Source organism: Nelusetta ayraudi, unplaced genomic scaffold, assembly GCF_046127955.1.
Source record: "Nelusetta ayraudi isolate G7.1 ecotype Tasmania unplaced genomic scaffold, CSIRO-AGI_Nayr_v1 ptg000003l, whole genome shotgun sequence".
NCBI classification, from domain to species: domain Eukaryota; kingdom Metazoa; phylum Chordata; class Actinopteri; order Tetraodontiformes; family Monacanthidae; genus Nelusetta; species Nelusetta ayraudi.
In genome coordinates this window covers 26,635-50,176 of record NW_027466053.1, presented here as the reverse complement: position 1 = coordinate 50,176, position 23,542 = coordinate 26,635, and the positions used below count along the sequence as shown (strand labels likewise).

The 23,542-nt window shown below is 45.1% G+C and overlaps 2 protein-coding genes across 4 annotated transcripts; one reads left to right on the top strand and one right to left on the bottom strand.

Moving 5' to 3' along the window:
• Positions 1 to 308: 308 nt before the first annotated feature.
• On the top strand, positions 309 to 4,216 carry LOC142888167 (uncharacterized). The gene is made up of 2 exons (XM_076026239.1): positions 309 to 550; positions 1,504 to 4,216. Exon 2 carries the CDS (start codon positions 1,877 to 1,879, stop codon positions 3,398 to 3,400), a length of 1,524 nt encoding a protein of 507 aa, XP_075882354.1. The 5' UTR covers positions 309 to 550; positions 1,504 to 1,876; the 3' UTR covers positions 3,401 to 4,216.
• Positions 3,489 to 23,096, bottom strand: kcnn4 (potassium intermediate/small conductance calcium-activated channel, subfamily N, member 4). Of its 3 annotated transcripts, XM_076026173.1 has the most exons (9): positions 22,481 to 23,090; positions 17,610 to 17,705; positions 15,788 to 16,236; positions 14,064 to 14,199; positions 9,950 to 10,060; positions 7,774 to 7,895; positions 5,967 to 6,036; positions 5,450 to 5,616; positions 3,489 to 5,367 (listed from the first exon to the last, which is right to left on the bottom strand). In XM_076026173.1, exons 1-9 carry the CDS (start codon positions 22,919 to 22,921, stop codon positions 5,364 to 5,366), a joined length of 1,596 nt encoding a protein of 531 aa, XP_075882288.1. In that variant the 5' UTR covers positions 22,922 to 23,090; the 3' UTR covers positions 3,489 to 5,363. The 3 variants fall into 3 exon arrangements, 2 of the variants coding, with proteins under 2 accessions (XP_075882288.1, XP_075882295.1); XM_076026180.1 differs by lacking the exon at positions 9,950 to 10,060 and having other exon boundaries at positions 22,481 to 23,093; XR_012926660.1 differs by lacking the exons at positions 3,489 to 5,367; positions 5,450 to 5,616 and adding an exon at positions 13,287 to 13,375 and having other exon boundaries at positions 22,481 to 23,096.
• Between the last annotated feature and the right edge of the window lie 446 nt (positions 23,097 to 23,542).

Below are 23,542 nucleotides of genomic sequence, written 5' to 3'. Positions count from 1 at the left end.
GTTTGGAAACATGGTCAGTCTACTAAAGGTTCCGCTTTTCTTTTTTTTACGACAACGACGCGCTGTGACGTTGATGTTTGTGTTTATATCAGAAAAGCGTTTTTTAAAATATATACATAACGCAAAAAAACACTATTCCCAGTCAAGTGTGCGATATGAGCGCACAATGGTGTCAAACCTTTCTTCTGCATTCTAGAAGAGGCAGGTGTCTTACTTCCGTTTTAGAACGGATGTGGCGAATCCACGGGAGGAGCTGCAGGCCATCGGCGGTGCAGCTTTCTTCAAATTTTTAAGGTTTTGTTCCGTTTGCCGACCCACTCGAATGGAAGAAAAAAAAAAATGGCCGTATCGTCACAAGGATAATAATTTTTTAATAGCTAACGCTTGACTGAAAAGCGAATTATTAGTGAGGCGCAATGGTGTTAAATGAGTACGATGTCAGACTATGTTTTTTCATAAAATCATAGGGCATGACGTTTTATCCCGCGTTTGCCTCTATGATGTATACTCAGTGTGGGTTGTTTTACATTTTAGGAACTTATCGATAGAGGTAAGTTCACTTTCATTGTGCCAGCCAAACTTGACTCTACCAATGCTTTATTCACATTCGAATGCCTCATGATTCACTGTTTGACACCAAAATGTGTGCAAATGATAGTGATTGTAAGTGATACGTTACATGGAAATGCTTTTGTCAATGAGTTTGGCCAAAAATGAAATTGCAGCTGTTGACTAAAGAGCGTTTGAAATGTCGATAATGAGTAAATCACACGCTTGAAGGTTTCTCTCATAAGGTGGTTGTAGGAGGAAACGCTGGAAATGGTCAATATGTTATCTTCCCAGATGTTGTTTGTACGAGTAGCCTGTTGTAAAAGACTGAGCTAACAGTGACATGTAGTAAAATATCGGCTTTACATCTTAGCAGAACGGCGTAAAAGAATAACACAATTACACGAGATGTTATTTATTACACGCTGAATCTGTTGAGTTCGCATGCTCACAGTAATGATGCTACAGCGCAGTTTCCACGGACATATCGCATTCATCCTGCTAGCCTAGCATGTTAGCATGCTAACTGCCGCTAACTAGCGTGACACATTTTAACCTGGTGATGAACGCGCGTGAAAAGTCAAAATCAAATCATCATTTGGCTGCATCTAATCGCACGTAAAACTGTTTAAGTCTGACGTTGGTTTAATGTCAGAGTGACGCATTGACAGAGTGAACAGCCTCTAGCCCCGATGACCAGTAGTTTTGAAACGTCTCATTCCTTTGTGTATCGACGAGAGAGATCACGTATGAATGAAATAACCAATTTATTCACAGGATATTAGATAATTATATTAGTCGTTCGTTGTTTCCGTAATAGTGCGTAATTATATACTTTAATATATACAGAAATAACTTGAGTGAGTGCGTGATGCTGGCGTTATTAGGCTTGTCACTCTGATGTTCTCTCAACATACATTGTTAATGGATATGTCCTCTCTGTTTTCATTTTAGACCAAGCACGGTTTGCCTTGGCTGCGCTCTTAAGTCTGAGGACTCTCGCAGGGATGACGAATCATGTGAATTCTTTGAAAGGAAACGTTTGGAGGCTAAAAGTGGCTAAAAGTTCAACGAAATTCATTGCTTGATGTAAAACTCCAACGGCCACAATATCGGAGCTGCCTGTCACATTTGCAATGTTACCTTCTGACCTCTGACCTCTCACGCAATCGGACAATGTCGGCGACATGTGGGAGTTGATCAAACATACAAGGACTCGCTGAGAGGCTACTGAGTTGATTCCCTCAGTCAAAAATCAATGACGCAACTGTGACGTTGCCTCTTACCACAAAGTTGTGCATTGAAACTCTGAGTACTTAGGACCGAGATGAGGCCTGAAACGTCAGGAAACAGCTTGGAGTACATAGTGGGTGAAGATGATAAAGATATCGAGATGAGGAGCGTCTGTGCCGCAGAGGAGGATTCAACCACTTCTGATTCTGACGACGATGACGACGACGAGGATGATGAGGATGAGGATGATTATGAGGAGGAGATGGGCTCTAAACACAGAGTAGTGCTGACTGGTGATCCAGACTTAGATTATGGCTCGGGCTCTGATACGACTGAACATTCTAGTGACTCTTCTGATAATCCACCCTTGAAGAAAACCCCTGCACTCTCCCATCGTCCACCTTCTCGGGACGCCGCTGTTTCAGAAATGTGTCTTGCCTGTGGTCGAGGTCCGTTCAGGTCCGTGAAGCTGCATCTGCTCCACTGCACTGGTGTCAAGGTAAAACACCTGTGTTCCCTTTGCAAAGAGGTCTTTCCAGACGAGGCAGCTCTAAAAGAACACTACATGCCCTTATACACTTGCGAGGTGTGCGGCCAGGTTTTCCCACTGGAGAAGCTGTACAGCGACCACAAGTGTCCCAAAGGAACCAGATCGCCGCTCGTCCTCTTTTGTTCCGAGTCGAGGCCGCAGCCGTGCAACATATGCAAGTCTTTTTTTGTGTCCGAGAAAAGTCTGTCCAACCACGTCAACAAGGTTCACATGTCAGTGGTCAGCACCAAGGTGTGCATCATTACCAATCCGGCCGCTTTGACGGATAAAAATTCTCCGCTGGGTGTCCATCACGCCGCAGCTCCCGCAGTCATCACTCCAAATGCGGCCAATCAGGTCATTAATGGCAAACTCTGCGTTGGTCAGATGTGCGTGGGGACTCAGTCCGCTGTTACAAGGAGCAGCTCCACGTCCGTCTCGACCTCGTCCTCGCAAGAAGGGCTGACCACGGACAAAGCGTGTGCAACATCTGCCGTGGAAGCTGCGAGGTTGGAGAGGGGCAGCAGCACCCAAAGCCAATCAGCCGACCAACCCTCCAGCTGCCCCCCGGCCGAGACCGCCGGCCGCGCCGCAGCACCGACGCCCACCATCCTGGCAATGTTCGAGAACGGCAGCCATGACTTGGCTCGGACAAAACGTATGAACATGGGCTGGCGTTCTAAGGCCCCCCTGCCCTGCAGGCAGTGCGGCGCCATCTTCCGGCAGCCCTCTCTCATCATCAGCCACCGCTACCTCCACCGAGGCCAACGCTCGCACCAGTGCCAGTGCGGCAGAACCTTCAAGCATCAGCTGCACCTGCTGAGACACTGTGTGCAACACGCCGAGACGAGAAGCTACATCTGCGCCAGCTGCGGTGAGACTCTCCAGGGGGCCAAGCTGTTAGAGGAGCACATCAGGGGCAAGTCGGGCAAAAGGTCCCGTCCTGGCCATAAATGGAAGCCTCGAGTTAAAAGGAAGTGCAGAGTGCCCTTGACTTGTGACTGCGGACAGTTGTTTTTCAGACCCTCAGCTTTTATATGGCACCAACTTCGGAACAGGACAAAAACAAAACCCTTAAAAACTTCCTGAAATGATGACGCCCCCAAAGCGTCGCTGCATTTCTGGCTTTGCTGTGGTTTGTTCACTGCATCGTGGCATCCATCCCCCCCCCCCCCCCCCCCCCCCGCCCTCAATATCCAATTGGCCAATCACCCGAGTAAGTCACAGTAAAACTATGTACACGTTTACACTTGACTGTTTTTCTTTTTATTAGTATCTATGTCCAGAGTGTTTGTAACCATGATTTCACAATGTGCAGCAATATATATAGTAAACACGGTAAGATCAAGCAGTTCACATGACGACAAACCAGATTACACAATAACCCACAGAGAAGAGTTTACGGCAAGTCAAGTTAAAGTTGATCTAAACTCCAGTTTATCTCCAGCGACTTCGGTCCAGTTCTGCAGAGCTGTCTCAAAAAAGTGCATTTGTTCCTGTGACGTTACGGAATCGCCAGGTTTTGGTTTTTAAGTTACACAGCATCAAACTTTGTCATCCTGTAAAATAGGATTCACACTCAATTTGACCAATTTATGTGGTTTTTTTTTTGTTTTTTTTTTGTTTTTTTTTACATATATATCTATATAAAATTATGTTAGCATAACCTTTAACCTTTTACTGTTACTGGCCCTCATTGTTTTACTTGATTTGTGCCCAGTAGGGGGAGCCGTTGGCCTGGTTTTTAATAATGCCGCTCCCTCTGAAGTTCTCTTGTTCTTCCGAGCAGGTGTACGCTGATGGTTGCCACCGTCGATTCAAACACTTTCATTCTATGAGCGCCATCTGATGTTTCCCAAAAATTCAAGGTTTTAAACTTTTAAATAAAAACTTTTCTTGTAATGAGCTGAGTTTCCTCCCTTCATGTAAATTATCGTATGTCATGTCATTTTCTCTTCTCCTAATGGACAATCGGGAAGCAAGCAGCACAACAATGACGTTTTTTGGAAAGCGGAAAAGTACCTTCATAAACCAAAATGTGTTTTTAGTCTAACCTGTCGGGCCTTTATTCCAACAGCTTGTTTTGGTTACGCGAGCAGCCCCGAAAAAATGACTAACAATGGCTAAAAAACTAAAAATGGCTTTCGTTGAAAATGAATTTACCTCATGCAGCAAACTGCAAGCCTTCTGACCTGGCTGCAAGACCAGTCAAAGATAAAAAACAATCAGGGAAGTCTGCCACCAACTGGTTGCTGCCAGCAAAGTAAGTGTCTTTTTTATTAGTAATCTAGAGGTCACTTGTGGTGACAGTCATGTCAAAGCAAATGTTTCTGAAACACTTGTCTACAAACTATCAGCCCTCTCTGAACAGAGAGAAAAAGAACGGACGTCTTTACAACTGCGGCCCACCAATTGTGATCAAGTAATCTTGCACTTTGTGTGTGTGTGTGTGTGTGTGTGTGTGTGTGTGTGTGTGTGTGTGTGTGTGTGTGTGTGTGTGTGTGTGTGTGTGTGTGTGTGTGTGTGTGTGTGTGTGTGTATTTATAAAAGAAGAAGTTTGTTCATTTTCATAGAGCTGATTTCGGAAAAAGAAAAGATCACATCGTAAAAATAAAATTAGGTTAAAAATAATACATCTTATTCCACAGGAATGAGACAATGATAGAGTCCATCAATGGAACTTTGCCAAAGGAGTAAAGTTTTTGAATTCTCTGTATAACCCTCTGACTATTTTTGTTTGCGCTAAAAGAAATTCAAACCGCCACCAATGCAAATGCGCAAGCGCCTGCTCCATCAACTTTGCGAAAAACGCCCACAGTGAATTGAAGTCCTATATATATATATATATATATATATAATTTTTTTTTTTACTGTTGTGAGTCATAGTTCAGAGTACACTCAGCGCATGGGGACAGAGTTGAGATCTTGAGTAAGAAGGCCCGGCTGTGTTTAGAGTCTGCTGCTGCGGCTCCAGGGAGCTCCGGAGGATTTACAGCCAGCCTCTAATGGACACTGGATGAAAACACTGGGAATCAGCAGCTCCTCAGCCTTGTCACCTGCAAAACACCAAACAAATAAATCCACCATCTGGTATGTACCAGGCAGCTATTGCCTTTCTGTGGCTGCGAGTGGTTTCACCTGATCTCAGTGTTGCGCTGATGGAGCACCTGGGAGAGCAGCTTGGAGGTCTGATGGAAGCAGCGACTCAGCTCGTCCAGCTTCTGCTCCATGGAGAGGATCCGCTGCTCCAGCTCCCGGTACGAGTTGTTCCAATTGGCGCTGAGGTCGCACATGATCATCTGCATCTGTTGACGTACGGTGCAAGGCCAGAACTATCAGTTTGTAAAATCTTTCTTCCAATTCTGGCATCTTAGGAGAGATACTTTGGATGTTGCAAACATTTGAATTCTTTCAAAACAAAAGAAAGAGTCCCTGGAAACTTAGCAGAGTGGAAAATTTACCTGCCGCCACTTAGTTCCAAAAAAATGAATTCCGGGAGGTTTTACAGATTTTATTTTTAAACCGGCGCTCAATGTGCCTGAACGGCCTTTGACAAAGAGCCAGGAAAATACTGTGTAGAGGAACTTCCTCTTTGTGCTTTTCGCTGCTGGCCTGTCCAGAGGAAGAAAACAACTTGATGGCAGCTGTTGTTTACCTTCGGGAGGTCCACCATCTCACTGACGTAGTCCCGCAGCTTTCTCTGCTTCAGGCGCAAATGGCGAAATCTGGAACAGGAGCAAAATAAATAGCATAAATAACAATGAAAAAAAGTTTTGATGGATCTCAGTCACTTTTTCGCAGCATTCGGCCACAAAGACAAGCTATTCTATTCTATTCTCCATTCTACATGAAGTTTGATAGGATCTTGTGGAACTGTGGAGATCAGCGTTGCCTCCACTGGGAGGTTTTTAGGGGCCTTGCATTGGATGGGGCGCCCGGGTTTCTTGAACGAGTAGAACAATCCTGGCACACCGTACAACTTCTAGTTTAAAGTGGAATATGCTGACAAATTAGTATTCCAGTACTTAACTTTCAGGAGTCACCCTGGGTTCGTTAAACAGCTGATAAAACCTTCACGAAAAGTTTTGTTTCTTAATCCACGTTGATGAAGGCGTCAAATATGTTTTTTTGTTTCAACAACACACACACACGGAATAAAACATTGTGACCTGGCGCTCTATGAACAGGACTAGTTGGTGTGTACCACTGGCCTTCTGCCCTTTCATTTCTATAGTTTTGTTTGTTGACAGCAACGCTGCCAGGATGTGTGATCCTTCCCAACCAGATGAACAAACACTTGAACCCATCATCCGACTCGGGGTATAACGAGCTCACAATCGCACACTTCCTTCTGCCGTATCCTATTCGTCCTTAGAAGAGCAGACAGCCATGCAATGCAAAGTAAGTGCAACTCAAATGGAAAACATAATGGCTTCCATGTTCCTTTTCTTTTTTTTCTCTCAGTGTGTGCGTATGTGCAAGTGTGTGCGGGTGGTTGGGTGAAGAAGAAAGATGGCCAACGTGTTGTGAATTGCAGACAGATCTTGAAAGGCGCGCGATAAAAGGATGGAGCCTTGCTCACATTAATTAGTAACGTAAATTATCCATTAAAAACTGGGACTCTGTGGTTAAACATGTTGACACGACATTAATGACCCGTAAAATGCACATGGAGGACACTGAGACGCCACCCACTTGCATCCCTCGCGCAGGCACACACACACACACACACACACACACACACACACACGCACACACACGCACACGCACGCACACGCACACACATACATACATACATATGTATGAATGGGTAAGAATAAGAACATGATAATAAAGGAGACAGCACAGAAACTAAACCACTCCCACTCTGAACATCTGCTTTCATCCCTCCCACAAGAACAGGAAGACACATTGAAGCTGAAGGTTTTCAGATTTTTGGTGAGACGGTTTTTCTATTTTGCACATGTCTTATTTGGCAGAGTTTTAACAACTTTCAGGTAACTTTTCAATATAGGGTTAGGATTTGGTTTAGGCTTTGGGTGAGTGTTTGAATTTGGATAGACATCCAAGCTGAAGAAATAATCTGCACGAGAAGATCAAGTCAGCAGTCGGTGAAATAATTTCATTTCACTCGTGAGACTTGTCTGGTTTGTGTTCACCATTGTTTGTCTTTCACATGTATTCTTTTTTGACTGTTTTGAATTGCATTCAGTTGGGAGGTAAGTGACATTGCTTTGCATCCCTTTTAGAACCAATTACATGAATGAGTCACATCTATTAAAATATTTATCTAGTGTATGTTGAAATTGTAACTAGAAAAGGATGTTTCTTCTGAGACATTTTCAGTGACAGGCACACACACACACACACACACACACACACACACAGACAGAGACAGAGACAGAGACAGAGACAGAGACAGACAGACAGACATATAGCCCTCAGCTACCACAGTAACTCACACTCTGATGGCTTCCAGAAGGCATCGCTGGTGTCTTCGGTGCTCACCCCGGTTGCCCTTCTTCAGGTTTGTGCGGTGAAGGAGCCAACATTCTCTCAGCACGTTGGCAGCGGCGTGTCGGATCTGGTGCAAAGAAACTGAATCAGCCAAACCGTCCTCGTCGAGCCTCACGCGACTGACATAAAACACTCATGGTCATATTTTTTTGCAAACGCATCTTGGTTGATATTAGTTCATTTTAGTACAGACAGTAAGAACACCAGGATGAAATCCAGGTTTCAGAAATGTGTCTTTATTTTTATTCCAATTTTCACTTGAGTGCTACTAACAATGTTGTACTGACTGTCTCTCATTTAGTGTCACTGTCTGTCGGTTTCTGTTGCTCATATGGTTTTGTTGTATTTCTACTCAAATTTTGTGTCTCATGTTGTCCTTGTTTTTATATGCTATGACCAGTTTGTAATGTCAGGCTGAAGGACTGCGGTTGAAAATTAGCCTCTGGCTAACACTGGCACATTGACAGGACTGTAAATTAATGTGAAATAAAAAACAACAACAAAAAAAACAAAGACAAAAAACAATTCTGAATGAAATCCTCATTTCTTTATCACTTCCTTTTAAGTCTATGATTTAAAAAAAACAAACATCTGGCAATGTTTATAATATGGGACCTTGACGGACAGCATGACTCCATATTCACAGCAAAATGTGGGGGAAAAAAAACAACCCAACAGGATTTCTCTCGTAATCACCTTCTTTTGCACTTTCCTCTTTGATTCTATTCACGTCTGTTTTTCTTCCTGCACACATCACAGCGACTGCGCTGTCGTGATGTCACTCTGGCCCTGTTGTGTGGTTATTATTAGACTGCGTCAGTGTCCGCAGTGTCCAAATGTCTTCCCTTTTTCCCATCAGTGTAAATCTGTACTGCACCGGGCTCTCAGAATGCACACACACACACACACACACACACACACACACACACACACACACACACACACAGGAAAATGTGAAGCAGTGCAAGACGATGCACCTCGCGGCAGGATGCAGCCACCAGCAGAACGGAAATGCTTGTGTCCTTCGTGGTGTTGCTCTGACCACCAGACATTGAGTTTACACATTTGTGTGTAAACCTCTCAAGACTTTTATTGCGCACGGTCCCGTCTTTGTAAACTCCTGACGCTCGGCCACCTCCGTCATCCCCATCGCAGGCAAACACTTGAATCCCGGCCAAGCGTACAAAACAGGCGCGTGCTCACAAACACACTCGTGCGCTTCGCCAGTTTCCTGCCTGCCGCAGCTCCGTCTCAAGCTGACACAAGTTTCTTTCCTGACAGATGACTTCCTGTTTGACGCCTCGAGAAAGCTAGCGAGAGGTGTGCCGAGCCTAACCCCAACACCATGCGTCTTTTTTGGTTGATGGGGGAGGGAAAAAAAAGGCTTAAAAACCCCAAACATTTATGGCACGGAAGGTAGTGATGCTTCCATCCTGAAGGCTCCATCCGCTTTCTCATCTCTGATGGAAGGCTGGGTGTGCACCTCACTGTTTACAAAGCTTCATGCAGGAAATGTTGATTTGATTATCATAGTTTTAGCCAAAAATGCTCCCAGAGTTCATCCAAAAGATTCCAACTTTTTTAGAGGAATCAGTTTTCATTATGTAGTCACAAAAATATGGCTATAATAAAAGGATGTAATAATATGTAGGTATATATGTGTGCGTGTGTGTGTGCGTGTGTGTGTGTGTGTGTGTGTGTGTGTATAAAATAATATAAAATATCTATAAAATGACATTTACAATTTTTTTTCTATACCATCACCAAAGATCCAAACCTCCAAGGCAGTTTGAAGGGCGATAGGCAAAAAATACGGGTAAAAATGTCATAATAATTTAAGAAGAGAAGTCTTTCAACATCATGACTGTCCATTTGAAAACAATGAAGTTGCGGACATTGTGGACAAAACAGCATGTTTTGTAACACAGTGAGTGACTCAACATGCTCGTGACAGTCATGCACACTGACATGGATGTGCAGAATGATCAGCGGAAAAAAACAGGCAGACGCGGGGGACACAACAGAAATCTTGCATTAAAAAAGCACGTTTAGGATGCATATTCAAGCACTTTCACTTGCAGTTTCCATAATATTGCCGCTGACCAGCTGATTGTCTCTTACCCTTTTAGAGATCTGGATGTCCAGCATGAAGAAGTGCACGTGTTTCTCTCCTTTGTTGAGCGCCAGCGTCTTGGTAACCACTGCGACCAGCATGGCTGTGCAGGCGACACCCTAAAACCCAGATGCACACGAGAAAAAAACAAAAAACAAAAAACAGATGAGTTATGCGACCACGTGTCTGTTGACAAATAGTTTCACACAAAACACATCATTCCAAAGAAACAAAACGAAATAAAAGACGCTGGGCTGGATTATGACACAACACCACAGTGAGACGGAGCTCCGAGGAAACTGGTCTTATTTCGGGGGCCTGAATTTGTTGAAGTCCTCTGCGGTTGACATGGTCTTGTGTGTTTTGTCTACCGCACTCCCCTCAGGGGGAAAGCACTTGTTCAAAAAGCCCAATGCTGATCCTCATGCCTCATATGGTTTCATCCAATAAATCAAAGTTATATTTACACAGAGGGTTCAATGGTTGAACGCAGGCCTCTGTCTGTGGCACTGCTATAGTTTCCTCTGAGAATAGCCCCAAGAGGGGGGGGGGGACGAAAAGGGGTGGGGGGTTTATTGCTGGACATGGAAGTGCAGACAGATGAGGAAAAACTGAGAGCAAAACCCATCCACGCAGTCGAACAGAAAGAGTCTTGTGTCGTCCAACGCGGAACAGCCTTTACCTGTTTTCCTTCTCCTCGACTTGCAGCGTGAGCAGAGAAACAGAAGGAAAGATCATTGGAGAACCAAAGAAAACACAAATGGGGCATTTCCAACAAAAGACGGCATTTCCATCAACGGATCTATCATTGCACCCGGCGGGAAACCCAGGATCCACTTCTCAATCCACACACGCCACTGACGGCTGCTGCTGCAGACTGATGTTGCCCGGAGGGCAGCAAAAGTGCTGACTGTGGAGGCTCTCAGCCATGTTTACAGGTGTGGGAGCCCCGGCCGCTGGCTGGCTCCCAGCGCTGCCCTGATGGGAGAGCAGGGGGAATTTTATTTTATTTTTTTCCAAATCACTGGCACAGGTTGGCACACCCCTCCTGTTGTCGCCGTGCCAGTGGCAATAAACCACCTAAAAATGGATATGGTGGAAAGTTTCCCCCCTGATGAGGGGAAGGATTATAAAAACAAGGGGCAGATGGAGAGAGAGAGAGAGAGAGGGAGAATGGGGGAGGGGTAGATTGTTTTCCACTCTGTCACAGAGGTGTCCGGGCCCAAATCAAACCTTCAAGCAGCACCGCAGCAGCAGCAGCAGTGACCCTTATCAACGTCCGCCAGATGATTAAAAGCACTGATATTATTCACGTTGCTCTCTGAACTTTTGCATGTTGCGATAAAATACGCAATGACGTTAGTAAATTAAAAATATCACTTGGCTGATTGCCATCTCATGAAACATAGAGAAGGACCTGATATAACTGAACAGGCGTTTCGAAATCGTTGTAATTGTAACTTCCTGTTTTAATTTAAAATTCAACTCTCTTGCTGTGTCAGTGAGGCCTTTTTGTGTTTCTTACGAGTCTGATGATTGTCTTTCCACGTCTTGATTGATTCCACCTGGTCCCCGTTACCTGTGTGTGTAAATAGTGTGGCTTTGTCTTGAGTGAGTTTGTCTTGCCTTTCTGTGACAAAGAAGCAATGAGCTCACATGTCAAGTTTGTTTGTCAAATCAGGTTTTGCATTTAATTTTTTCACTGCTCTTTGGTAGACTTGATACATTTCTCCTCCAAGAGATTTCTTTGTTCTTGGTGGCTTTGTAGTCCTTTGGATTTTTTGGTTATTATTTCACTTGGAAATGTTTGTAAGAATGATTTTTAGAACTTTGCTCTTAAAAAACTTTGTTGAGTTGAACTTTGTGTGTCAGAAGTGCCCCAATGCAGTTGAGACACAGAAGATGATGCCTGGAAACACATTCATTAAAAAAGGGAGATTGATTTGGGGAACGTTCCACAGATTTTGAGTTTCGGGAGTCTCTCAGGTTGTGAAGGAATTTGGTCCTGATTGTTACTTCACCCAATCTGCACATGAGTTTGTTTGTTATATTCATAGCGTGAAGCCAATACTGAGTCGTCACCGCAGTGACTCACTGTTGGGATTCTCCCCTGGCCCACCCTGCTGTGCCCAGCGCCGCTGATTAGGATCAAGTGGGTGTGTCGTAGGCCTCCTTCTCTGTTCAACGAGGATTGTTGTGGTTGGAAGTAGGTGGTTTTCTTTCACACTCCTCTAAAATCATTTGTCCTCCCAGTGCAGAATATGAACATTGATATCTCTTTATGTACATGCAGGTACAAAGCTGAGTCATATGTCTTCCGGACAGAACTTAACAGTCCTCACTAGTAAGACTCCCTGAATCTTTTATAGAGCAGGAGGAGACCTCTGGATGAAACGGCGTCAAGAAAGCAAGAATGCAGTCCAGTTGGCCAACACTCTAGTCTCATGACGACCGTCCACATAGTTCCTGTGCAAATTGGACAGACGTGTTGTTGAGAGAGGGGGGCAGGCCAGCAGCCAAAGGAGCAGAGTTCAGCACCAGGCCGTCTGGGTGCGCTTTGTCAAGCCAATGAATCATAACAGTGACTTTAAAACTATCCCTTAAAGCTTGAAGACTCACAAAGAGTTGAGCTACAGTCAGCAAGTCAAACTAATTACAACATTAAGTCAATAAGTCAAATGTGACAATATCATTGAAGGATTAAGCCCAGTAGATGAGCCACCCTGGAGCAACATCTTACTGAACAGGTCAGTGTTGCGTCCAGTTACTGGTCCCTTGTGTGAAACAGTTTCCAGCCAAAAGTCTTCTAATAATTATCACGATGACAGAAGTCTGCAAAATGCAGCAAAATGTTATCATTACTCAGCACAAAAGATCACGCTCCATACAGATGTGTTTGTGCCGAGGGCACAGCGCCCGTGCACAATGACAGATCCTCCCAATTATTTCATCCGACTGCTGAGCGCTGCCAAAGCCCTTGATTTAGTGCTGTGATCTAAATTACATGCACAGGAAAATAAAGGTACTCCACTCTGTCAGCACCAAGAGAAAAAAAAAGGTATTAAATGTGTCCAAGATGCGTAATTAGTGCTGGGAAAAGTTGCAAGCCGAGCGGACTGGCCCCGATATGCTGTGGGAAAGTCCAAATAGGAAAATGTTGCTGCATTGGAACAGTAGAAAAACTGAGTGGGGTGAAATAAACCAGAGGGGTGGTTTGTGGAACAGTATGGCTCAGAAACTGAGGGGGGAGGGGGGTTCACAACTCAATAACACGGAGCCAATGAAAGAAAAAAAGATGAAATGTACAGCAACAGGAAAACAGATCTGTTTCAGCAAAACAGCAACCTGAAACTAGTGGAAATCATCCAAAGAACGTCTTGTTTTGGTTCTTTATCAGGCAGGGAGATTTGTGGCAGTCCAGTCAGGAACACACCCTGATGGGGAACAAATACGACATGTTTCCATTCTTTGTCTTAAACACTTGAGTCATGACTGCCTCTTGCTGTCGTGAGTCTCTGGTATCGCTGATAAGAGGTCAAAACGTGGAGACATAATGAAACAGGATCCAGCAAAAGTTTTGCAATCCAACTATTTTCGGTGGCCACTCGCGGTATTGCAGCCAACACAAATCTACAGGCCAAAAAGGGCTTTTCTCATTACGTAATTCTTCAATCTTCAAGGGTCAACAGTTTTTTTTTTCTAAACCTCTGCAGATAAGGAAATCGGCTGAAGTATCTCTGATGTCATCACAAGATCCGGGGCCAAGTGGAAACTTGTGGGTGGAAACATGGGGATAAACACTACTGTGTTAACCAAGTACTAGAAGGATGCTTAAAACTGCTCATCTCTCTTGTTACCAAACAAGCAGTTTTGCCCAGACTGAAAAACTAAGTCTGGTATTTAGTGGTTAAAGTTAAGGCTTCAGAGGAAAAAATAACCAGCTGAATTTAAAGAAGTCAAATACATTAGTATTCACATCCATTCATTCGTTTTTTTTATCTCTGCTTCTCCAGCAGTCAGGTTCGCGTGGGCGGGGTCACACCCGCGACAAGTCATGAGCTCATCACAGGACCACAAAGAGAAAGTCACCATGAAGAAAGGCAGCCCCGCCCCCTTGCTCACCATGACTCCAGTGAAGAGACACACTGCCTTCCCGCAGGAGGTGTTGGGCGACACGTCCCCATAGCCCACAGTGAGGAAGGTGATGGCGATAAGCCACAGGGCCACGGTCATGTCACCCGTCGACTCTGAGGTTTTGCTGCAGAAGGGAGACAAGTTTGAGGTTTGTGTGGATGCCAACATGTTAAAGACGCCCATTGCAACCACAGACAATCAAATTACTCCAAATTTCCCAATCCAAATCCTTTCAACAAAGACATGTCTGACAAATCTACGGAAGGGGATTAGGGCCACAAGAAGAGAAAAAAATGAAGAGAATTTTTCTTTCAAGTTTCCTATTCAAGAATAAAGTTGAAATTTTGAGATTAAAGTTACAATTTTGAAAAATAAAGTTGATGTAAAAAAGCCAAACTTTCATGAATAAAATTGAAATCGTGAAGTAAGTCAAAATGTCGAGAGCAAAGTTGAAAGGCTCGACGCATAAATGTAATGGAGTACTTCCGTTTTCGCCAGTTTCCTGATTGCTGTGGGTGAACCTTGTGGGATACACCTGTTTTCGGCAGTTTACTTTTAACTGTGGGTTTTTACGTCAACTTTATTCATGAAATTTCATCTTTTTACGTCGACTTTTTTCACGAAATTTTGACTTTATTCACGACATTTCAACTTAAAACTCGAAATGAAAACTAAAAATCTCCTTCCTGTAATATTTTTTCTCTTCTTGTGGCCTTAATCCTCTTTCGTACAAATCAGTGTGATTACCGCCCCTGCTTGAATAAGCCAGTGTGCAGCGCTGATTATTCTACATGCTCTCGTGAATCATTCCAGCTATCATCAGCCTTGTCGTCAGATTCTTTGTGCGCTGTCAACCCACAGGAACGAAACCTGGTTTCTGTATCTGTTTGTCGAGGGTGTTTTCTGTCTGATCAGAGTTTACAGTAGCGGAGCTTGAAGGAAGTGGGTACCTTTGCACACTCGTAAACACTAGTGTAGGCATGGCAAAAACAAAACAAGCTTCTGTCTACCTGCTGGTCTCCAGGATGTGGAATTCAGCAAAAAAAAAATGTTTTCAGTGTTTGAAAGCAAAGGGCCGCCAGTCTTATCAGCAGTCAGTCACATGCTCTTTAATAGCTGCCGACGAGTCAAAACACACATTCTCAATCTGCAGCACCTCACCTCCAGGGTTGAAATGAGCAAATGGCCTCAGGCTGTTCAAACAGCGAGCAGGACCAGGCCGACGTCTGGCTGGCTCGCGGCGAGGGGCAATTTGTCGCGGAAACCAGATGTGAGGAACGCGATTATCCGATCAGTTAATAGAATTTGTTCTGAGCGGGGGAAGTCAAATTGACCATCAAGGCTCGCGCAGGAGAGTTAAACATTTTTTTTTTCATGATCTTGCGTGCACACTCATCTGATGGCGCGGAAAAAAGGCTGCCGTGGATGTTTACTGTACAGCAAACTGGGCGTGTAGTGTAAAAGTACTTTAATATATGTTTCAGGCAAAACACAAAGTTTTTTTTAAATTAAAGATTAGAATTTTGGATGTTCAAACCACTTTGGTCGCTTTGAGAGAAAAAATGTTATTTTAATTTCATTCCCTAACAAACAATTGGAAAAAAAAAGTGTTTTTCTTTCTCTGACCGCAATCAAAGATACTTGGTGCATGTTTACACACATACATCCACGTCTTAATCATTGCGTTCGTGCCGACTTGTTGTTTCGCCCACCTCTCACACAGCGTGAGCATCCACGACGCGGTGAGCCAGAAGAAGAGGATGAAGATGAGCAGCGTGCGCCCGGGGTATTTGTTCAACAGCACCTTGAGCACGAAGCGGAAGGTGAAGTTGATGTTGTTGAGCGAACCAATGCTCCTGTAGGAGGCGCTGAGCAGCACTTTGCTGTGCAGCAGGATGGTCCTGTGCACCAGGTACAGGCGGAGGAACATCAGCATGGACAGGAGGAGCTCCAGGTCCATGTGGGCGTCGCCTCTGCTGTTAGAAATACAGGGCGGCGCCGCGGTGGCATTGGAGGAGGAGGAGTTGGCCGGGGTTCCGGCGTCCAGGTACGTGCCAACGGGGTGGATGACGCAGACCAACAGCTCCAGCGTGATTACCAGAACCCTCTGGCTGGTCATGGCAATGCGCCAGTCCACCTGGTTGTGGTCGATGATGAACAGCTGAGAGATGAAAGATTGAAAAGACGCTTTAGCGGTTGGAAACACGGAGACGGCTGATGGGGAATATTTCACACACACAGTGTTGAGTTTTACGAAAGAGAAGACGGAAAGTCTCCTTGACTTAGTTACTGTTGCCGTGGCTCCTCGGCTGCTTTCACTATGAGAACAAGAACCACGCAAATCTCTGTGAATGCAAACACATTTGATTTGTGCAGGACTCCAATGTGGATCTGCACTTGGGAAAACCATCTCACTCACCAAACATCTAGTTTTTTAATCAGGAGCATGAAGGAGAAACTTTAAGCTCATTCTTGTACATTTGATCCTTTACTAAGATATATTTCCTTGATTCAGTTTGCCTGTCAGACATTCACCGATGTCTCACTGTGAACGTGACATGGAGGCAATCTTCTGTCTGTGTCAGTCTCCAAAACCTCAAAAACACTGCCGTCTCTTATCTCCCGTTTGCACCTGTGTGGACCCCCACTGGTATCAGGCACCCATGTGCGCAAGTAAACAGAACAAGTGGGAGTGCCGCCCTGACAGTGCCTCCCATCTGCACAGCGCACACGGCACGTCCTTGAATACGCGCACCATGAGAAAGCATGTATGTTTCCTTTTAGGACAAACTCTTCACCATCTTCATTCATCATTCATTCATCTTCCATACCGCTTAGTCCCGAGCTCAGGGTCACGGGGGGCTGCTGGAGCCTATCCCAGCTGTCATTGGGGGAAAGCAGGATGACACTCTGGATAAGTCGCCAGTTCATCGCAGGGCCACATAGAAACAAACAACCATTCACACTCACATGCACACCTACGGACAATTTAGAGTCTTCAATTGACCTCACATGCATGTTTTTGGAGTGTGGGAGGAAGCCGGAGAACCCGGAGAGAACCCACGCAGACACAGGGAGAACATGCAAACTCCACACAGAAAGGTCCCAGGCCCGGAATCGAACCCACGACCGTCTTGCTGTGAGGCCGCAGCGCTAACCACTGCGCCACCGTGTTGCCCCCAAACTCTTCATTGAAAATAAATTCACACACAAAGACACCAAGTTATGCGGACTGGCTGCACGGCGGAGCTGCGTGCCTGTGAGGATGGAAGGGTTTCATCCCAGGCTTTTCCTTTGCCCAGTGCGCAATAAATAAAACACAGATAATCAGTGTTGAGGCTACCCTCAGTGAAGCGAGAGCGCCTCCTCAAACACTTGCCCACAAGCATCTCTAACAAAGGAACATTCTGACTGCAACTAACTTGGAACAAACGTGACCGGGAGTGAGAGCGAGAGCGAATGCACAAAATAGATGCAGGATACTTAACAGCACGGCTGTCCAGGCCGTCCAGTTTACATAGCTCACAAACTCACCCTGATGTCTTTATAATGGAAAGCTATAATGAAGACCAGGAGACACCCGGTGGACAGGCTGATGGAACCGTTGAGGATTAAGGTGATGTGGGAGCCCTGGGGAGGAAAGAGAGGCTGCAATTAAAGGGATGAAACAACTGGCATTGAAGTGAAGCAGATCAATATTGAGTATTATCAGTCATCATTTATCACTCATGACTTGAGGGTGAAAAGCCACACAACAACTTCCGTGCAAATTACAGTTAAGAGTTTTACTTCATAGTCTGACTCGGCAAACAACTCATTTCTATCAGTCATTTAAAAGACGAGACGTTTTTCAGTAATGAAATAATACATTGCTTCAGCCAATAGAAAGTCTGACAGGAATAATGGCCTCATGTTTCATAATTTACTAAACCACCTCCAGCACTTCCTCCATTCCAATACATTGACAGATTATGATACTAGTTTGACACGAGAAACCACCACAGTTGTGGTGTGTTTTTGCATCCTGTCAATGGTTTGTTTGTGGGCAGGCTACGCCACGACCAAAAATCTCTTCTGGTTTGGTGAAAGAAGCGCCGATAAACCGCTTGTCATCAAGAGTGAAGAAACTCATGTGGAGCAGCCCGACAGACAGAGGGATAGAGGCTTCTTTGTTCACCAGGTTGGTGCAATGCGGCCAATCGGCGGCCACCAGGTCAACAAAGAGACGCTGAAAGCACTGTTACAGCCTTTGTGTTTACTTTGACTCTTAGCTCCTCATCATGGCAAGCGGACCCCACCAACACAGGGAGAAAGGGAGGACCCGGATTTGCTGCCAATAAAATGTGAGACAGTACCATAGTGTCAATCCCTCACACGTCACAGCAAAAATGCAGTTTCAAGGGGGCGCTCTTTGAACCACTTGTAGTAGCCAAGCCCAGTAAAATGAGAGGGCATCAAATTAAAAACAAAAACTGCAACAAAAACTGCAACAAAAAAAAAGCCTCATGCAAATCAATTTGCTTTGACCACTTTGTTTCGTTTATGCGGCGGAAGGAGCAATTTTGTTGCAGGACGCTGAAAACCTAGGGCTAAAAATAGAGATGTTCAGCTTTCCATGGAAATGCATTAATGCAAAGGGACTCAACTGCAACCCAGGATAAAAAACAAATTAGTCTAATATGGAAACTTTAAAGCCAATAAAGAAGACAAAATGTTCCCTGTGTAACAGTACAGTTGGTATTAATAGAAGGACTGGGGATGTCTAGACACAGTCAATCTCTGTTTTTATTTACACCTTGCACGACATGCCAACTTTTTTGTTCTCTGGGTTGTAAATACTTTCCATTCCAACTCAGACGTCTGAGTTTCCCTGTGTCTTCATCAAGATGGATTGAGATCTAAATGCCTTTTCCCCAATTGGGTCAGTCGGTCAAAGTGCACCTCTGACACCCAGTGCCCCAACACTCAATGGGTTTTACAGTTGAAAATCTAATTAAGGACTTTCAGACTTGAGGGAATTTGTGTGCAGCATCCACATCAGGTCTGAATTTTGTTCAGGGCCAATCATAAAACCCCACAAAATGTAAACATTTTGCCACACTTACAGAAGAGTCAGTTGAGCAATATTTTTCTCACTGAGTTTTTGAGATCTGAATATCAGAGATCACCATCGCAGCATCCCGGGGGGAATTTGGGCAGATTTTTTTGTCCCTCATTACCTTGTCTTTCTGGTTTGTTTATAGAACACATATTTCGGTTCAGATAAACCCATCTACGGAAAGAGGACCTGGTGAAAGTGGATCCCCGCTGATTTCACTCTTGTGTATGCAGCGCAAAAAAACCCCAACTCAATTTATTTTAACTTGCCATGCTGAGATTCTGAACCGCAGTAAAGGCAGCTCTCTTAAATGAAATGATGACCTCTGAAATGTAAGCTGGGGCTTCAGCACAGCAGCATGACAACACAGGTGGAACACAGCTCAATCAGCCAGACTGATTCGATTGAAGAACTTCATTCATTCATTCATCTTCCATACCCGCTTGTTCCCGAGCTCAGGGTCACGGGGGGCTGCTGGAGCCTATCCCAGCTGTCTTAGGGCGAAGGCAGGGGACACCCTGGACAAGTCGCCAGTTCATCGCAGGGCCACATAGACACAGACAACCATTCACACTCACATGCACACCTACGGACAATTTAGAGTCTTCAATTGACCTCACATGCATGTTTTTGGAGTGTGGGAGGAAGCCGGAGAACCCGGAGAGAACCCACGCAGACACAGGGAGAACATGCAAACTCCACACAGAAAGGTCCCAGGCCCAGAATCGAACCCACAACCTTCTTGCTGTGAAGCGGCAGCGCTAACCACTGTGCACATTTTCAGTGTGTGGAGGATGCACGATGTCTGTCACTTTGTTCTTTTTATGACACACAGCTTGCCGGGTTTTCTGGTAAGAGAAGTTATGCTGCAAATGCTGTGGTTTGTGATAGATGCACAATGCTCCACGTAGGATGTGATAAAGGTTTCATAGTGTGGGTGAGCTGCAATCTCGGAGCAGCAACCCACAGGCCCTGTTTAAAAACTTCAAACAAGAACATAACGCCATTGGAAATTGTGCTGACTGCAAAAGAAATTTCAAGTTGAACTGAAAATAGATGCTGACTTTTGTTTACCCAAACAGCATCGGCTTAACTTTGGCCAGAACAATTTTCTTTTACAATTGCAGCTATGCATTTGATAACTATCAGGCGAGCCAAAGTAGCGAGCAGGGAACCTTTCACCTGTCATTATGTTCGACCTCTCCACGCAATTACCTGCCGCTGAAAGTATTAGTCAAGTGACAAAAACTGAGGTAGCATGTGGAGGAGGGAGCGAGAGACGTCATCAGACAGAGACGTGCGGTGCAAAATGCTGCTGCAAAACAAAAACACGTTAACCTGCCAGTGTGATGTGATCGGGTATGATGCTGAAAGCGAGAAACATGAACAAACAGCATGCAGATATTATACCCGACATGTATAACACCTAATCTCATCTTTTTTTTTAATCAACAAAGTTGAGGAACCTTATCAAAAAATGTCCCTCATTTATACCTTTAATATTAGGGGTTGTTGTTGTAGTGCAATACACGTTCTCTGTGACGGTATTCCTATAAATAGCAGCCATCGCATGACATGAGTCTCTGTGTTGACATTGTTCCGGGCTGCGTGATCATCTTGGGATCACAGGAAAATACAGACGAGAGGTCGCGCTGGGTCAAAGTGCACTCTGCGCTCTGAGGCAGGCAGAATCGCAACACTCAGTCGGTCCAACCATGCAAACGCACTAATTATTAGCCTAATGACGTGGAAAGATCACCGCAAGTACCAAGGGGGGAAATCTCGCTGTATGGAAAAAGAGGTTGAAAAACGTTCCATTAATAGCCCTCCTTTTATTTCGTGCATAATGGGTTGAGAAAAAAAGAAGCAATTTTAGGCTAAAAATTTGTGGCTTGGAAATGAATTTGTGATTCAAGTTGTGGCAAAGAAATAAAAAGCAACAGAGAAGTTGCTTTGTGACTGTAAGTAATGCCACAGTGGTGAAATGTCAAAGTAAACCCCTTTAAAATGAGCATCACTGATGGATATTATGATTAAATCACCACAGCCTCTACTAAATAATACGCTCTGACTTGCTTTGACTGGAGACAACAGCTTTCCAGCGCATCAATTTTTCCATGGAATCAGAGCCGATGGATGTTGGAAGTGGGCAGGCAGCACCTGCTCTCCTCCCTTCATCTCAGCTGGAATAGAAATGTGATTGTTCAGGCCGTTGCTAATAATTTCAATGTTTTGTTGAAATGTTTCTCCGTATCCTGTCTTGTAAACACATTTTTTTTTAAAGTTCCGGCCTGTTTCCATAGGTCCTTCATCAGATTGTGTCTGACGCGAGTTAGCATGTTGGGGCCGTTTGATGCTGCAATCACTCGTTGACTTCTCAGCGACGGAGGAGGTCTGAAGTTGTGCAGCACGCATGAGTGCCTTTTTCCACATGTGGAACTGGCGTGAGCGCTAGGAAGTCAAGGGGGGAAAGGAGAGTTAATAATTTGTTGATTGTGCGGCTTGGCATCGTTATCCGCTCAGATCTGCATGTTAATGTCATGAGGCCGCAGCACCATGTTTGGGCCGGCAATTGGAAGAGCTAATCAGGGGGGTCGCGGAGGGTCAAAACCCAGGTGTTGCATGTTCGAGCAGACGCCACGGGGGCAAGACGACGGCGGCGGCGGGGACGGGAGGGGGGAACCAGCGTTGTGCAGGTGCTGCTGTTTTCTACAGCGAAACTCAACTCTGACAAACGGCGGCTGGCGTTTCGGCATAAACTGTATTATAGTTTACATGCAGTTGTTGGTAAATATATTATGCAATTTCAACAGCTATATTTACCATTTGCACTTAAAAAAAAAAAAGAAAAAAAAGCAAGCGCTAAATAACTCCAGTCTAGAAAACAACCCTTTGTGATGTCACAAGAGGATCTCTTCAGATTGCCTCATGTTTTTTTTTTTTTAAATAGCAGATAGTGATGGAAGAGCATGTTGGCAGGAAGCTATAAACAGAGGGTAAAGTGTTTGGTTTGTGATGGTGATGTATTAATCTTTGACTGCAAGTAATAGAGCACAAGGGGTTAGAAAACAATCACCCGACGATGTGTAGAATATACATTTTAACATTGTTAGCTCTCAACATTATCAATGAGTGAACAGCCATTTAGAAAAAGTCCTTGCAGTTATCAAGTCACGGTGCTAACAGCTGCCTATGGAGCACGCGCTGCTGCTTCTGCGCTAAAACAATCGCTAACAGCTCAAACTTCAACGGAATTATTCTCAATTTAATCTGATAACACTCAAGGTTTATTCTTGCTCGGACCTACCCGGGACACGAAGGGACACGTCTCGGAGTGGATGATCATGAGCACGATGCCGAGCACCGCGGTGCCCAGCGCCAGGGCGCACAGGCGCTTTTTGTCCTCCAGCAGAAACTTTCTGTCCCGCAGCCGGTACAGGTTGTCGCCCTCCATGGGACTCGACCGCTGCGTCAGCGGCACCGACACCTCCGCCGCCGGTTCCCCGCCGCCGCCGCCGTTGCGGGTGATCAGGCCGTCGAAGTTGACGCCGTCCAGCTTGGAGTCGCCCGCCAGGCTGTAGTTGGTCATCTCCATCTCCAGCGCGCACATTAGGCGTCCCGGTCCTTCCGCGCTCTGCCGCAGCGTTCCGTGCGCTTCCAGGCCGCCGCTGCCTTTCCTCCCCAGTCTGGACAAGCATAATCCGACGGGCGCCCAGTCCAGCAGCGCCTTCTCTCGCCTGGCGCTCATCGGAGTGGCGGCCTTATCGCACCGAGCACTTGGCGTTTATACATCAGCGCCTCCGCAGACGTGCACGGACGGCGAGGAAGCGCGCACTGTATGTCAATTTGCGCACGCCACTTGTATTCGCATGGGTCTGTGTCCCCCCTCTTTCCCGCTGTATTGAGAAGTTGTGAGTGTGTGCTAGACGGCTCCGTTTTCCGTTGTCATTGAACAGTGCGAGCACACTTATAGTTGTCCCCCCCCCCCCACACCTTTCAATTGAAATGTTGAAGCTTCTGCAGCGGCACACCAACTAGACACTGTTCTACTGGAATGACAGTGACACCTTGTGGTACCCCGGTCTCAAACTAAGTACAAGCAAATCATTTTGATAAAGGTTTGCTGACACGAGCGGTAAATTTACCGTGCCCCCCCCCCCCCCTTTTTTTTTTTTTTTAAAGAAGTGTCTATTTTTAAGATATCCCTTTTGCAAAATTCAGAATCATTATGTGCTAACCTCACTTAATGATTTATTATTACTATTACTACTACTACTCAAGAAAGTAACATATATAAAATATATGAATGCTAAATGTTTAGCTTCCAGAAGAGGCTAATGTTTTGCGGTTTTCTTTTTGTACCTTTCAT